Genomic DNA, 13,897 nt, shown 5'->3' with positions numbered 1-13,897 from the left:
CAGTACATACTTCCCTCTCTCTATTGCCACATTATTAGTTACATAATAACGATACTCCGCACTGTGGGGCAGCTTTCAGCTCGACTGTCGTCTCAGCCTTATCCCCACCAGAGGGATGTGATTTGAGATTTCTGGTTTTCCGAACATAGCACTTCGAAGCCCGCAACCCTGATAATTGGACACTGAATAGTCAATAGACGATTGATATACATACTGCCTGTACGATAATATCGAGGAGTGCTGCTTAGAGTTTGAACACTTTGAAAACCCGGCTTTTTGAGGTCGTCTGTCCTGCAGAGTCTCGGCCTTTTTTGGAATGAGATTCTAATATGTAGACGAGGCATTGCATCTGTCATAGGGAAATAGTTTTGCCTCGGGTGAGCCACGGTTATGATATAACTCACTCTTTGGCGTTGAATTTTGTACTGCAGAAGGGAAGCGACTCAACTATCAATGTATACGATATAGTGAGTATTTTTCAACGGCGTACTCGATCTGCTTGCGTAGCACACTCGAGAATTTTTGCCACAGATGGTAAAGAGCATTGCACTGGCCTCGTCAGAGCTGCGAGAGTCTTGGAGTAGACATAACCTGTACTTTCGTTCTCTGATAATTTACATTCGTGTAACAAATACTGCTCAGATTATCCACATACCGTTTGTAATCTCCTATTTTAGCTTCTTGCACAGCACCAGCCAGCCACATGGTAGATCAATGGGTCTGCGTCTTTTCTACTGTAATAAGTACACCGAGTAAGATATGTCTGGTAGGTGCAAATGCGGGATGGTATAAACGCCCCTGTGCAATGTACTGTACTATTCTTGCAAATAGGAGATTTCCATGTAACACGGTTGGACTTCGCGTTGTCCTGACACTTACATAGTAATTGATCCATATGCTTGGATTCATTGTTCTTCCTTGGTCAACAATACTGGCATGGATTCCTACCGGTAGTGATTTGGAACTGGATAAGTGCTGCGCATGCATGCCAGGCTCTTGTACATTACAGGCAATCTTCTCCAATGGCAATTTCTTATCCACCTACCCACGAGAATTGTCATCGTGCATATAGCTCTTCCAGCCAATGCAGGCGTGATATAATTCAGCTGAGCTGAGATGACCATTCTCGAAATCAATCAATTAGTCAATCCCTACGCCGGAGATGCCGTATTGATCATCGCGACCACGTATTGTGCCCCGAGACTGAAATATAAATAGAGCTTGTCCTCCTCGTTCAAACCGCAAGAAAACCAGTAACGATCCCTTCAAAGAAGTCTCACACAAGAAACCATCATGAAATCTTTCGGAATTGTTACGCTGGCTGCTTTGCTTCCCGTCGCCCTGGCTAAACCTCGCACACCCCCGGCTGGCATGGTGAGTGCACTGTTTGTGCATCATCTTGTTTGATATTGAAATATACTGATGGATTTACCAGGAGGAGCATTGCAAGCAAAAGGGAAATGGTACGTTGGTAAATTTGTAATGTAGTGAGATGAACCGATTGTACTAACCAAGGCGTAGATCAAACCGTCGAGTATAGCGAGAAACAGAACCAGTGGATCTGCGTGACGTCGGCACAGTCGGATATCTGCGGCCCTGAACAGGACCAGTCGACATGGCATAAGAATCCCACTACAGGTGAGTATGGTTGCTGCGACAAGGGCGAGGGATGGGTTGTGGATGAGAAGCACAAGAAGCAGGGCTCTTGCTGCGCCCAGGGTTCTATTTACAGCTTTGATGCTTCTTCTGGTAAAGGCGCCTGCTGCGACGATGGGAAGGTCTTCAAGAGTGGATCTTGTATTGTCCCTGGAGGAATTGAAAAGCCTGGTGAGTGAGCATTTTCTTGTTTTGGGGGTCTCAATTGCTGATGATGCTTGGAAGAAGTCCCCTCCGGAACCTGCGGCGCTTATCTCAAGGATGCCAGGTTGGAAAGCCTGCTTCGTACCTTGCTGGTACCGTGCTTTCCCTATGGCCAAGAGACTTTGAACGTGTTTATTGAATACTATATCTCGATTCTTCATGGCGGTCTCGATCTCATCGAGATCATCTACAAAAACGACTGCAATGATCCGCGGCCTTCCCCTTCTCCCGGCCCCAAGCCAAAGCCTCACCCGTGGTGGAAATGCGGCAACACAGAGGCCTGCAGATGGATTTCCCTTGAGACCAACGATGTGAAAAAGTCTCTGCCAGCGACCGGGGCCACTACGAAAGCCCAACTACCTAACCCAAACGTAGCAAAGGCAGATTACGAATACCCGTTTGATGTGTGGTTGACCAAGTCCCCTGACGATGACCTGGATGTCTATATCAAGGGAAAGAAAATTCAGCCTCAGGCATCGGGGACGAGCTACTTGATTCCTGGAGGTAGGTAGAGCCATAGAGGGAATACACCCGCGTCGAGACAGACAGGCGTACCCTAGCTGACAAATACCAGGCACAAAGGCCAAAGATGTCAAGTATTCCTCCTCCAAAGGAATACAGATCAATTTTTACGGCAAATGTACTGAAGATACACCGTGCATTGGCAAGAGTGTGGAACCATGGACCAAGAAAGTCGTATACCCGCCGCCCGGAAAAGATGACCTCGATATCGATGTCAGCAAGTACGATTTTGACTTCATCTTCACCATGACAGACGACTCTATCACCACAGAGCAGTACACCGTTTACGCCGACGGCGAGAAGGTTGGCATGACCCATGGCCGACTGACGCTGGGTGACGACAAGTACAACACCGATCACATCAATACCCAGCAGGTGGGACTTGCTCCGTACGTCGTTGCCAATGATGGGTTCTGGGGATCATACCGGATCTCGAAGGGTAAGTTAATATATAATTAAGAGGAAAGTAATTCTTTCATGCTGACTAGACCAGACACGCAAAAAATTACGGTCAAGATGACCGATCGTGAGGCGGCCTATCCCACAGATGAATGGTCGTACCGCATTGACAAACTCTGCGAATGCTAAATGAATCCTTTTGGGATCATCAGGGTCAAGGATCAGTGGATGAATTAATTATAGTACATTCCACGCGAGACTCCTCGAGATCAGTTAAGTCACGGTCAGTTCAACTTTGGAGAATGAAGAGCGAAGTTGTTCATTGAATGATGAAAGTTTTATAAGAACACATTCCAATCAGTAAATAGACATTGATGGAACCAATTTCAAGTCGTAGAAGAACCCAATCCAAAACACTTTCCAACCCCCCAAAACCCACGTGAATTCAAACCTTCAATCAATTTCACTAGATATTTCATATACCTTTGAATAACTCTGCAAAAAATGTTTCGTGGCTTGTACAGGTCAAATTAGACGTTATATGGAATTCTGATTGGATTTTGGATTATGGTCAGAGTCTATAATCCGTCAATAAAATGGCAAATTGGACCCAAAATCCGGCTTGAGTTTGTTTCTGCTCATATCTAAGTCTACCATAGATCCGGCAAAAGCTCTGTCAGGATGTCGCGTAGTTGGACCAACGGTTATATCTAAGAGAATCTTGTCACGCCTGAATTGCTAGCGATTCTAACAATCAAGTTTAGACATGCTCAAAAAACTCCGCTTGATCATTTTTATCAGTTCCCTCAACTTCAGCGTTCCCAATGGCACCATCATTATCGAAAATCATTGCCATATCTTCTAGCGTATGCCCACGTGTTTTGGCATATCCAAAGAAGACGGTAAATTCCTAGACGATCAACACCGCCACAAAGACAAAACAATACTTCGACCCGATTGAATCAAGAGCAATGGGATTGACGAAAGTATTGAACATGGTTCCAAAAACTACCGACACCCATGCGACGCTGAGGCCATGGGAGCGTAGTCCCAAAGGCCATACTTCGCAAGGACAAGCTGTGAGGAGAGGTGTTCTTTACCCCGGGATCAGTGAAAATGGCCTGCTTTATAATGTCTCAGGGCGATTTACAAGACAATATCGTAGCAGGCAAAATATATGAAGAGAAAAGGGACCACGGCTGTTCCCACAGATTGCTGTTGTGTGGTATAGAACCCCCCCTCAGAGCCCGGCAATCGTAATGTAGCTCATGAGCATTATTGCATCAGAGAGAAGAAACAGAAAAGACCTCATAATCCGTGTCGCGGATGAAGTTTAAAATGTTCAACATCATTGTACTGTTACCAGCTCCTATTTCGTAGATGATCAAGTCGTGGTATGGGTAGAGGGTGAGCTTGTGGTTGGAGACGAGATATCGTGCGATAGATTCACCATAATATGGTTGGAAGAGCTCTGTCGGAGTATGTCACAGTTGTCTTGATTCATCTGGCTGGATCTCATCCAATTTATCCTCGAACTCGATATATCGCTGACCCAAAAGAGACTGGAAGGCCGGCCCGTCTTCGATATTATTGAAGTCGAATGGTTCGCCGAGGGTAAAGATAGTTGCATGTTTAGAGAAGTATCCATAATGAGGATTATATAGACTGTCTGCGAGCATCAAAGGGTCAGTTATAAGACCAAAGAGAAAACATTGCATATCGCGCCATCTTGCAATCGTCGGCTGACCTTTTCCACCAGCGATGCTCCGACAGTCGCGAAGATCAGGTTCCAAATTTGAAGACAAGGGGAGATGAGGAGTTGATCTTTGGTGTTTGTTATACCGATCCTCTTTAGAACTAGGGCCAGGTAATAAGAAACAACAACATTACCGACCCATTGTGCATAGAATCCAATGGAGATTGCGATGAATAAATAATCTGTGGCGATTCCCAGGGGTTGATATCATCTCAGCGTATCCAGAGCCCAAGGAATTATGTTTTTCTAGCTTGAGTGTATGTTGAATATCGATTAATTGGTGATTAACCACAGGGGAATTGGTGTCCTCCGAGGTGTGCAAATACGCTGATGCTTCACGGGCATCCGCTGTACGATTCGTGGCCACAAGCCAATGAGGACTCTCAGGAACAATAAGCAGAGCCGGGAGGGCGAGAATCGGGCATACCATCTGCGCCAAGCCCCAAAAAAACCTAGTACCCGGGTACCGAAGGTAACCCACGCAGCAATCGAGGCACCGAGATAATAGCCACACATGAACAATTCGTTGGCAACGGATCTATGGGTATGGTATGAGATTTCATTCAAGAGCAATTGGGGGAACGAACACATATCGAAGCATCCATGTGACGAGCTGACTGAATGATCTCGCTCGTATGTAGAGGATTCCTTGAAGTTCTTCAAGTATCAGTCTCTATGTCTTACTAAGTGATTCACTTGATCTTCTGCCCTTCTACCATTATCCTCTCACCTAAACAACAAGTGCTAGCTTGTGCCTTAGTTCCATTAGTGATATCTACCTCCGGAATTCTGCATTTGACACTGCAGGAGCTAACAATTAAATCTGTGAACTTCCCCATGGCAGTGTATCGTAAGGAAGAATTTTTACTAACAGCCTGTTCTCTTGTAATTCCCTTGTCTCTGAATTAATAAGCTTCGCTAACAAAATTTGCCAATTCTGCAGAAAGATAAATCTCGCTTATGGGCTTTAGCGGGCAAAACGACAACCTCTAAGTTACGGCTAATCTTTATCCTCGGTGATATAGTTAGATGTAGAGGGTTTTGACTTGAGAGATATGTCAACACTACCGTAAGGAGGTTTTTGAAGATATGAATAAAAAAGGCCCTGAGATTATTTAGAGTGGATTTGGATAAAGAGAGAAAAAGAATATTAGTGATTGCGCATAGTGTGCATTGATCAAATACCGTTTTAAGTGACTAGGTAGATCGCAAAAAAAAAAAAAATCTTCCACAGAGATTGGCATGCACTGAAAGAAATGAATTCTGTATGAATTAAGGAGTGGTATACATTCACCAAGAGAATTACCTATACACTCTTGATGGTTGTTGCCCTTTCAATCTAGTCCCCCGGTAATAATGAACACAGAGAGAGGGTACGTATAGCATTGATAACAACGGAATCTCATAACATAAAAAGCATGGCCCTTGATAATGGATCCACAAACACCGAACGCCTTGCTTCGCGCAATACCCATAAAATTTGGAAAACCCTAATTTCATGACATAGCCTTATACTATGCTCTGTTCGTCACAAAGAGGCCATCGGTACTCTTCAGCAACTCCTGTTGGCCGAAAAACTGGAGGCAGATACAACTACTGCAATCGCTACCGCCTATACTTTCAGTTAGACCAGATAGTTACAATCCAACTACGTAAGAAAAACTCACCATGGCCATATCCACGCCCGGCATAATCATCATATCCATAGCAGGCCGATATCCCGCCTGGCGAGTGGACAACAATGCTAATTTCTTATTGTGACGAATACTTTCTTTGATTTCCATAATCCTACGATTTCCATCCACCACGTCGTAGGTCGTCAGGGCCCGACCATGGCTCTCGAGCTCGATGGGTAAATTGCGGTTTTTGATATTGCAGTCTACTTCTATCAAGTTCTCCATTTCCAGATGCAGATCCCCGCTGAGACTGCGCCGACCGACGGCAATGGGATTCATCCGGCCACCAGGTAGGGATACGGACCATGCATTACGCATCCAGCGCGATCGTTGGTGTATTTCGAACAATGGCAGACCGGAATGATCTCGCACTTCTCGACAGCAATGTGGGCTACATCTTCGCCCGCTGACGGTGAATAGAACGATGCCATCCTCACATTGGATGGAATAGGCACATTCGGAGACGGCACTGCCGGCTGGGTACAAGGTGAGATTCGTTTTCTGCTCTGCCATGTACTCATAGCGTAAGCCGATTGGGCGTACGGGTTCCTTGAGAGGCTTGCGAATGTCTTTGTTATGGTTTCTTGTCGGAAATGGGGGAACTGATACATTCGCCGGTGCGCTTGCGATTTGCGTGTGCTTAGACATGGTCGAAAGCTGCCTTTTGTTCAACGGAATTGAGAGGGTTCAGATCGTTTCAATCGCCGTCGTACCTCCTCAAATAATATCCGGCTACAGGTGGAATGGGAGATTGTAGCATTCCTATGCGTTTCTAGCCAATTACGTCGATGGACCGGGCACTTTTGACTGCTATTTCAGCCAAAAGTTGGCATGCTGGGAACTAGGGCTGCCATTGTATCGAATCATTATTTTTTTTTTTTAAAAAAAAAACCCAGTCGAACAGAGCCTAGATTCCCGCAAGAACGCAATGTTGCTCTATGGAGGAAACGCCACACTTCAAGAGCGGCTCATTGTGAAGTCATTTCTGCAGGATCATAGTGTCATGATACTTAGTATCTTGTATCAGCAGACTCGGTATCGCATTCAACAAACCGGGAAGTGGTTTCAAGTCGATCCTCTGGGGGAAAGGAGCCAAGCAAGTTCCACGGTGTATCTCGTCTGTCATCATTTAAACCAAGCCTAGATCTAGCCCTTAGAATTGGTGGAACTTAAAATATAATTCCTCTAAAAATCATCTGACTAGTTGACACAATGTACATAGCTTATCTCTACGTATCTCTTTCCCATTGGCTAGGGAATAGCGAGGATTCTCCACTAACGGCCAGCCACTTCGGATCGTCGGATGTGTGGAGCAATACTGGACCTCACGTAAGATTTGACGTGGTATATCGCGTTAGCTCCAATGGCCTCACTAGGGATCATACTAGAATATTCACAGAATCACTTCATATCTAAAATCAAGAGGTTTTATTGATATTGAGCAATAGCACGAGCTAAATCATGGATAATACAAGATAAAATCGCTACGGAATTCCACAAATGTGCTCGGCCCAAGACACCTTTCTCAATCCTTTATCTCCGTAATTTCCCATTTCGCGCGCTCTTCTCGTCGATCCTTGACGAATTTCTGTATAATAAGGGCCAAAACTCCAACACCCACGATAAAGACAATGCAAAACACGAGTATGGGGCCGGGCTCTCGTGAGGCCCAATTGCGCTTGACAAAGTCATCGCGAACTTGTATATCCCTCGGGGAAGAGGATCAATAACAGCCATTTGGATGCTACTATTCTTGAGGGCGATGAACTGATATGAGGTAGACCCAGCTTCGGTAAGTCAGTAATTCAGCTACATGCCATGATTGAATAAGTGATTATGATCTGGTACGACTTACATGGCGAAGGGGGAAGGTCGCAAATATCAGAAATACTGAGCAGCAGAGGTTTGGAGTATTCTTTGGGGAAGTATTTTATTTGAAGAAACTTTCAAAGAAAAGGATATGACGACGACCTAGAGCAGGTCATTGCTAAGAATCGATTCGGGGAGATATTTCCTATACCTTTACGGTCCTTTAACTTCGGCGACCACACCAGGAGGATCAATATACCCGATCTGCAACTCCACGAATATTATTCTTCACCCTGATTCTAGATCTACCGGATGTTGCCGGATCACCAATAATGCCTCGGTATTGCTTAATCGAGCTTTAGCTTTGGGTGCAAACGAATATCAGACGAATGAAGATAAACGAGACACCAAGTGAGGCTCGAATTATTCCATTTTCAGCGTCATCCTCGTCGTCGAAACCGGCTTGAACGAACAGTCGATGATATCAAGACAAAAGCTTTTTTTACACTTCGGGAATGCTGGTGCTGTCAGGTCAATCGGTTTGTCTCTCTCTCAAGCATCTGCATATAGTTCAATCTTTGCCCTTTGGGATCGTACTTCATTTTGAGAGGACCATTTTGGTTAATGCAAAATTCAACTTTCCCCCCTACCCCTGTTCCAGTTTCGTGATTGCTCTCGTGCGCTCACGGAGCCTGTTTTGGAGAATGTCATCCATATACGACACCAACCGCGACGTTGAACATGACGCTGCCGAGCGCCGGTTCTCTGCTATTTCCTACAAAGATGACGTAAAAATCGATGAATACACACGGTTGGTACGATGGATGTCGACCTACCGTGAAACGAAAAGGGATCATGCAGATGAAGGCGAAATTCGCGAGAGCCGCGTGTGGTTTGCGCCATGGCGGAAAAGAAAATTCCGTTGGAAGTACATTGGTGTCGGACAGGAGTTTCCCGATGACTGGAGATTCACCGATATCAATCACGGTCTATCAGACTCGGATGTCGAGCAGAGGCGGAAGGTGACCGGATACAATGAATTGACGGCGGAGAAAGTCAACCAATTCCGCAAAATTTTGGGATATTTTCAAGGTCCAATTCTATATGGTGAGATATTATTACATCCCCGCCGATCGAAGATGGACAGCGACACCCTAACTAAGCCTCGACAGTCATGGAGATAGCGGTTTTACTTGCCGCCGGTTTAGCCGAATGGATTGACTTTGGTGTTATCATCGGTATTCTTTGTCTAAACGCTGCGGTTGGCTGGTATCAAGAGAAGCAGGCTGAGGACGTGGTGGCCAGCCTAAAGGCCGATATTGCGATGCGCAGCACCGTTGTTCGTGATGGAACTGAAATTGACATATTGGCCCGCGAATTGGTCCCTGGCGACGTGGTAATTGAGTTTCCTATCTCCCTTACCACCTACACATAGTGACACATCTTGCATTTTTTTCAGATAGTCATTGAAGAGGCAACTTCCGTCCCTGCCGATGCCACGGTGGTCTGCGACTACCAAGAGAAAGAGACAGGCTGGCAGAATTATCAACAAATGTGGCAAGAAGGTAAGCTGGAGAAAAAGAAGAAGAAGAAAGAAGCGGAGGAGGATAAATCGGAAGAAGAGGACGAGAACAGCGACTTCCCAGTTCTGGCATGCGACCACTCTGCGATCACTGGCGAGTCTCTCGCCGTGGACCGCTATGCTGGTGATGATGTATTCTACACGACTGGATGCAAGCGAGGCAAGGCCTATGCGATTGTTCAATCGACTGGGACCAAGACCTTTGTAGGTCGCACGGCGGCGATGGTTCAGCAAGGCGCTTCCGGCAAAGGGCATTTTCAGGTAGTTATGGACGGGATTGGTACGTCTCTGCTGGTGCTTGTGATGGCATGGATCTTGATCATGTGGATCGGAGGCTTCTTTCGTAATCTTCCCATTGCCGATCCTGCTCAACAAACTCTCCTGCACTTTACCCTTTCTTTGTTGATTATTGGCGTGCCCGTCGGTCTGCCTGTGGTCACGACCACCACTCTTGCTGTCGGTGCGGCTTACTTGGCCAAGAAGAAGGCGATCGTCCAAAAGCTCACTGCAATTGAGTCTTTAGCTGTAAGTATTCCCTCGTTAGTCTGGGTTTCTCTTGAGATCCATTTTCAGCCCGGTCATTGATCCAGGACAGGGTGTGGATATTCTCTGCTCCGACAAAACGGGAACATTGACTGCCAACAAACTCAGTATCCAGGAGCCATACGTCGCCGAGGGCGTTGATATCAATTGGTTGCTTGCCGCTGCAGTTCTAGCTTCTTCTCATAATGTTCGTTCTTTGGACCCGATCGACAAGGTTACCATCTTATCTGCGAACCGATATCCAAAAGCAAAGGACATTTTGCGACAATCCTGGAAGACTGAAAGCTTCACTCCTTTTGATCCAGTATCGAAACGAATCGTGTCGGTTGTGACGCTAAATGGCGTACAATATACGTGCACAAAGGGGGCACCAAAGGCAGTTCTTCAGTTGACTAACTGCGAGGAATCGATAGCCTCGTTATATCGACAGCAGGCGACAGAATTTGCTCGCCGTGGCTTTCGATCACTTGGTGTCGCTGTCCGGAAAGGTGATGAACCGTGGACCTTGTTGGGAATGCTACCGATGTTCGATCCACCTCGAGATGATACTGCACAGACGATTTTGGAGTCCCAGAAACTTGGGATAGCGGTAAAGATGCTGACTGGCGATGCAATTGCTATAGCCAAAGAGACTTGTAAAATGCTTGCACTAGGAACAAAAGTCTATAACTCTGAAAAACTCATCGGTGGTGGTATTAGCGGAGCGATGGCTACCGAATTGTGTGAGAAGGCAGACGGATTTGCAGAAGTTTTTCCAGAGCACAAATATCAGGTGGTTGAAATGCTACAAGATAGTGGCCACCTTACTGCTATGACGGGCGATGGTGTGAACGACGCCCCCTCGTTGAAGAAAGCCGATTGTGGTATTGCGGTCGAAGGCGCGTCAGAAGCAGCTCAATCTGCTGCGGATATTGTTTTCCTCGAGCCAGGCCTTTCAACCATCATTGATTCTATCAAGGTTGGACCTCCCCCTATCCCCCTTGATCTTTTTTTTTTCTTTTCTTCTTTTCCATTCAATCACTGACTCTTACTGCTAGTTGGCGCGTCAAATTTTTCAACGCATGAAGGCGTATATTCAGTATCGCATTGCGCTCTGCATTCACCTCGAAGTTTATTTAGTAACTAGTATGATCATTATCAAGGAAAGTATCCGTACTGATTTGGTCGTCTTCCTCGCCCTATTTGCAGATCTTGCGACAGTTGCAGTGGCTTACGATAACGCCTCCTTCGAGCTCCGGCCTGTACAGTGGCAACTGCCAAAAATCTGGGTCATCTCTGTCATTCTTGGTGTCCTCCTAGCACTCGGGACGTGGGTGATTCGCGGGTCAATGTTCCTGCCGAACGGTGGATTCTTTCAGAATTGGGGATCAATTCAAGAGATTCTGTTCTTGGAGGTCGCATTGACGGAAAACTGGCTCATATTTGTGACTCGCGGAGGCAACACTTGGCCGTCCCTACCATTGATACTTGCCATCCTTGGCGTGGATGCGCTCGCAACCTGCTTCTGTTTGTTTGGTTGGTTCTCTAATCAGGATATGATCACCGATCCTTTTGATCAATATATCCTGCAGGAAACGAGTAATGGTTTCACCAATATCGTCGATGTCGTCCGTTGTTGGGGGTACAGCATTGGCGTTACTGTGGTGATTGCCCTTGTCTATTTTGTCTTAAATAAATGGAAATGGCTCGATGACTTGGGACGCACTAAGAGAAGCAAAGGGGACATCGCCATTGGAAATATCCTCAGTCACCTGTCTACTTTGAGTCTCGAATACGAGAAAGACACGGATAATCATGCGCGAATTTGGCTCGGCGCTACCAAGGAGGACGACCTGGAATAAGCCTGGACTTGGTTAGAAAAAGATTTTGCATGTCTTGTCAGGGGCAATACGTTTGACCGGGAAGAGCATGGTAATATGATTGTTGCTAGTACGAGATTTTAAACTTCAGATACAGGTGCAGTGTATGCGGAATATTCAGGCCAACGTGAAAAGGAAGTATAGGGTTCTGCGACGTGTCAAAAGTAGATCAATTCAACTATTGGTAAATAGAGAAATTGGCATTTGGCAAATAATTAATTTATCAATCCTTTAAGAAAAATAATCTCAAATCTTTTGTCACAGTTTGTCATTGAAAGATTATTGAAATTTGAAACAATATGTGACGATTGAAATGCGGGGGTACCCACGAGCATGCCCAGCAGCGGATACGCATACTGTATTGTAACGAGTCGCAACATCTCCATACTTACAATCAAGCCGGGTTTTCTCTGTCCACGTCTTTGGATCGAATGGCAGTTGCAACTTCCCATGTCGAATCCTGACCTAAAATTTCCTCCTCATCTACGCGGCCGTAATATCCGAAGTTCTAGCAATATCCTAGCATTGGAGCTTGAATATTCAGCAATGGATTCTTCTCGCAGATGTTTCCAACTCCAAATATTCCAATATTATAAAGCTCGCAGCCGGTACAGTATTCAAAGATATTCAAATCTATTATTTAGTAGATAATTCAGATTCAGTGCATTGTAGATATTTTTGGAGATACGAATTAAGATAGTTTCTCTCTTCTAGACAAGATAGTATATCAATATTATCGTTTGTCTGATTCAAAGATATATTGGATCCCAAGGTTGGGATCCAATATATCTTTGAATACTGTACCGGCTGCGAGCTTTATAATATTTCACGCTATATTCACTAGCAATCACTAATTAGTCTATCTAAATATTGACGAGCTTCGTCGGTTGTGGTATACAATTGATTTTGAAAGTAGTAATAGAATAGATCCGGATGATCAATGAATATCTACAGACAAACGATAATATTGATATACTATCTTGTCTAGAAGAGAGAAACTATCTTAATTCGTATCTCCAAAAATATCTACAATGACTGAATCTGAATTATCTACTAAATAATAGATTTGAATATATTGATCACGGATATTCCGATTGCAAATATTCATTTATATTGACAGTATGTTCTTTCTTTTATCCAGCAAATTCTTTGTCAAAAAATTGTTATAATACAGATAATAAATATTATCACTGACAAACACCAGCCAAATATCAATCACTGGAGTATACTTTTGTCTTATTTTTGATCTTGATTTTTTTTTATATTATTATTCGGATATATTCAATATTCAGTATATCTTTTGTTGAATTATCGACTTGATTTGCAATATATTTTTTGGTCTTCACAGTTACCCAACAGTTCATTTTCTTTGGTAATCAAATATTTTTTGATATTTGCAGTCATGAACTTTAATCAAGCCACTCATTTCAAATCCATCGTCAAATTTTGTAATATAAAATATACTATAAATTCTTCAGTTGAAAATTTACAGTAAATTTAGTTGAACTAGATTTGTTCATTATACCGTATATATACAGCTTTAAAGATACAGTATATTACTACAGATAAGTAGAGAAAAGATTCTGCATCCGTAATTCAGCAACGAATATTATCTCACAATAAGATTTCTGATGGCCCCACTTTTATACAATATGCTCAATCTTTGATCTATGCTAAAGCCCTCGAATATATTAGTTTCCGTTGAACCGCAAACAAAGCAAGAAAGCACGATAATTTACTATTTTAGACGCAGTGAATATTTGATACTATCTATCAAGATAAAACACTGACACTTAAGCTGAAGCAACACTGAGTGATAACTAACCGGTTCTCCCGAATCAGTATACATATACCGAGCAATCTATAGGAATAATGGCGGTGAGACCAGCAC

At 44.3% G+C, this 13,897-nt stretch overlaps 4 protein-coding genes across 4 annotated transcripts; 2 read left to right on the top strand and 2 right to left on the bottom strand.

Annotated features, from left to right (window-relative positions):
* Positions 1–1,293: 1,293 nt before the first annotated feature.
* N7469_011540 (uncharacterized protein) lies at positions 1,294–2,970 on the top strand (the record flags this gene model as incomplete). Its single annotated transcript, XM_056650445.1, has 6 exons — positions 1,294–1,374; positions 1,436–1,463; positions 1,522–1,827; positions 1,885–2,364; positions 2,435–2,821; positions 2,876–2,970. The coding sequence occupies 6 exons, from the start codon at positions 1,294–1,296 to the stop codon at positions 2,968–2,970; spliced, it is 1,377 nt and encodes a 458-aa protein (XP_056494954.1).
* Positions 2,971–3,541: 571 nt separating this feature from the next.
* Positions 3,542–5,053, bottom strand: N7469_011539 (sugar transporter (hexose transporter); the record flags this gene model as incomplete). The annotated part of the gene is given in 6 exon segments (XM_056650444.1): positions 3,542–3,691; positions 3,707–3,875; positions 3,932–4,046; positions 4,529–4,638; positions 4,672–4,967; positions 4,997–5,053. 6 exon segments carry the CDS (start codon positions 5,051–5,053, stop codon positions 3,542–3,544), a joined length of 897 nt encoding a protein of 298 aa, XP_056494953.1.
* A 1,121-nt stretch (positions 5,054–6,174) lies between these two features.
* Positions 6,175–6,861, bottom strand: N7469_011538 (uncharacterized protein; the record flags this gene model as incomplete). The annotated part of the gene is made up of 1 exon (XM_056650443.1): positions 6,175–6,861. The coding sequence occupies one exon, from the start codon at positions 6,859–6,861 to the stop codon at positions 6,175–6,177; it is 687 nt and encodes a 228-aa protein (XP_056494952.1).
* Positions 6,862–8,726: 1,865 nt separating this feature from the next.
* On the top strand, positions 8,727–11,988 carry N7469_011537 (uncharacterized protein; the record flags this gene model as incomplete). The annotated part of the gene is given in 5 exon segments (XM_056650442.1): positions 8,727–9,129; positions 9,195–9,418; positions 9,482–10,129; positions 10,149–11,105; positions 11,185–11,988. The coding sequence occupies 5 exon segments, from the start codon at positions 8,727–8,729 to the stop codon at positions 11,986–11,988; spliced, it is 3,036 nt and encodes a 1,011-aa protein (XP_056494951.1).
* Positions 11,989–13,897: the final 1,909 nt, after the last annotated feature.

The sequence above is a fragment of the Penicillium citrinum genome (genome assembly GCF_028827155.1).
Source record: "Penicillium citrinum strain IBT 23319 chromosome Unknown utg000011l:1.0-294111.0:1.0-294243.0, whole genome shotgun sequence".
In the NCBI taxonomy this organism is placed as follows: domain Eukaryota; kingdom Fungi; phylum Ascomycota; class Eurotiomycetes; order Eurotiales; family Aspergillaceae; genus Penicillium; species Penicillium citrinum.
The sequence above is the reverse complement of the archived record's forward strand: the minus strand, read 5'-3'. Positions and strand labels throughout refer to the sequence as shown.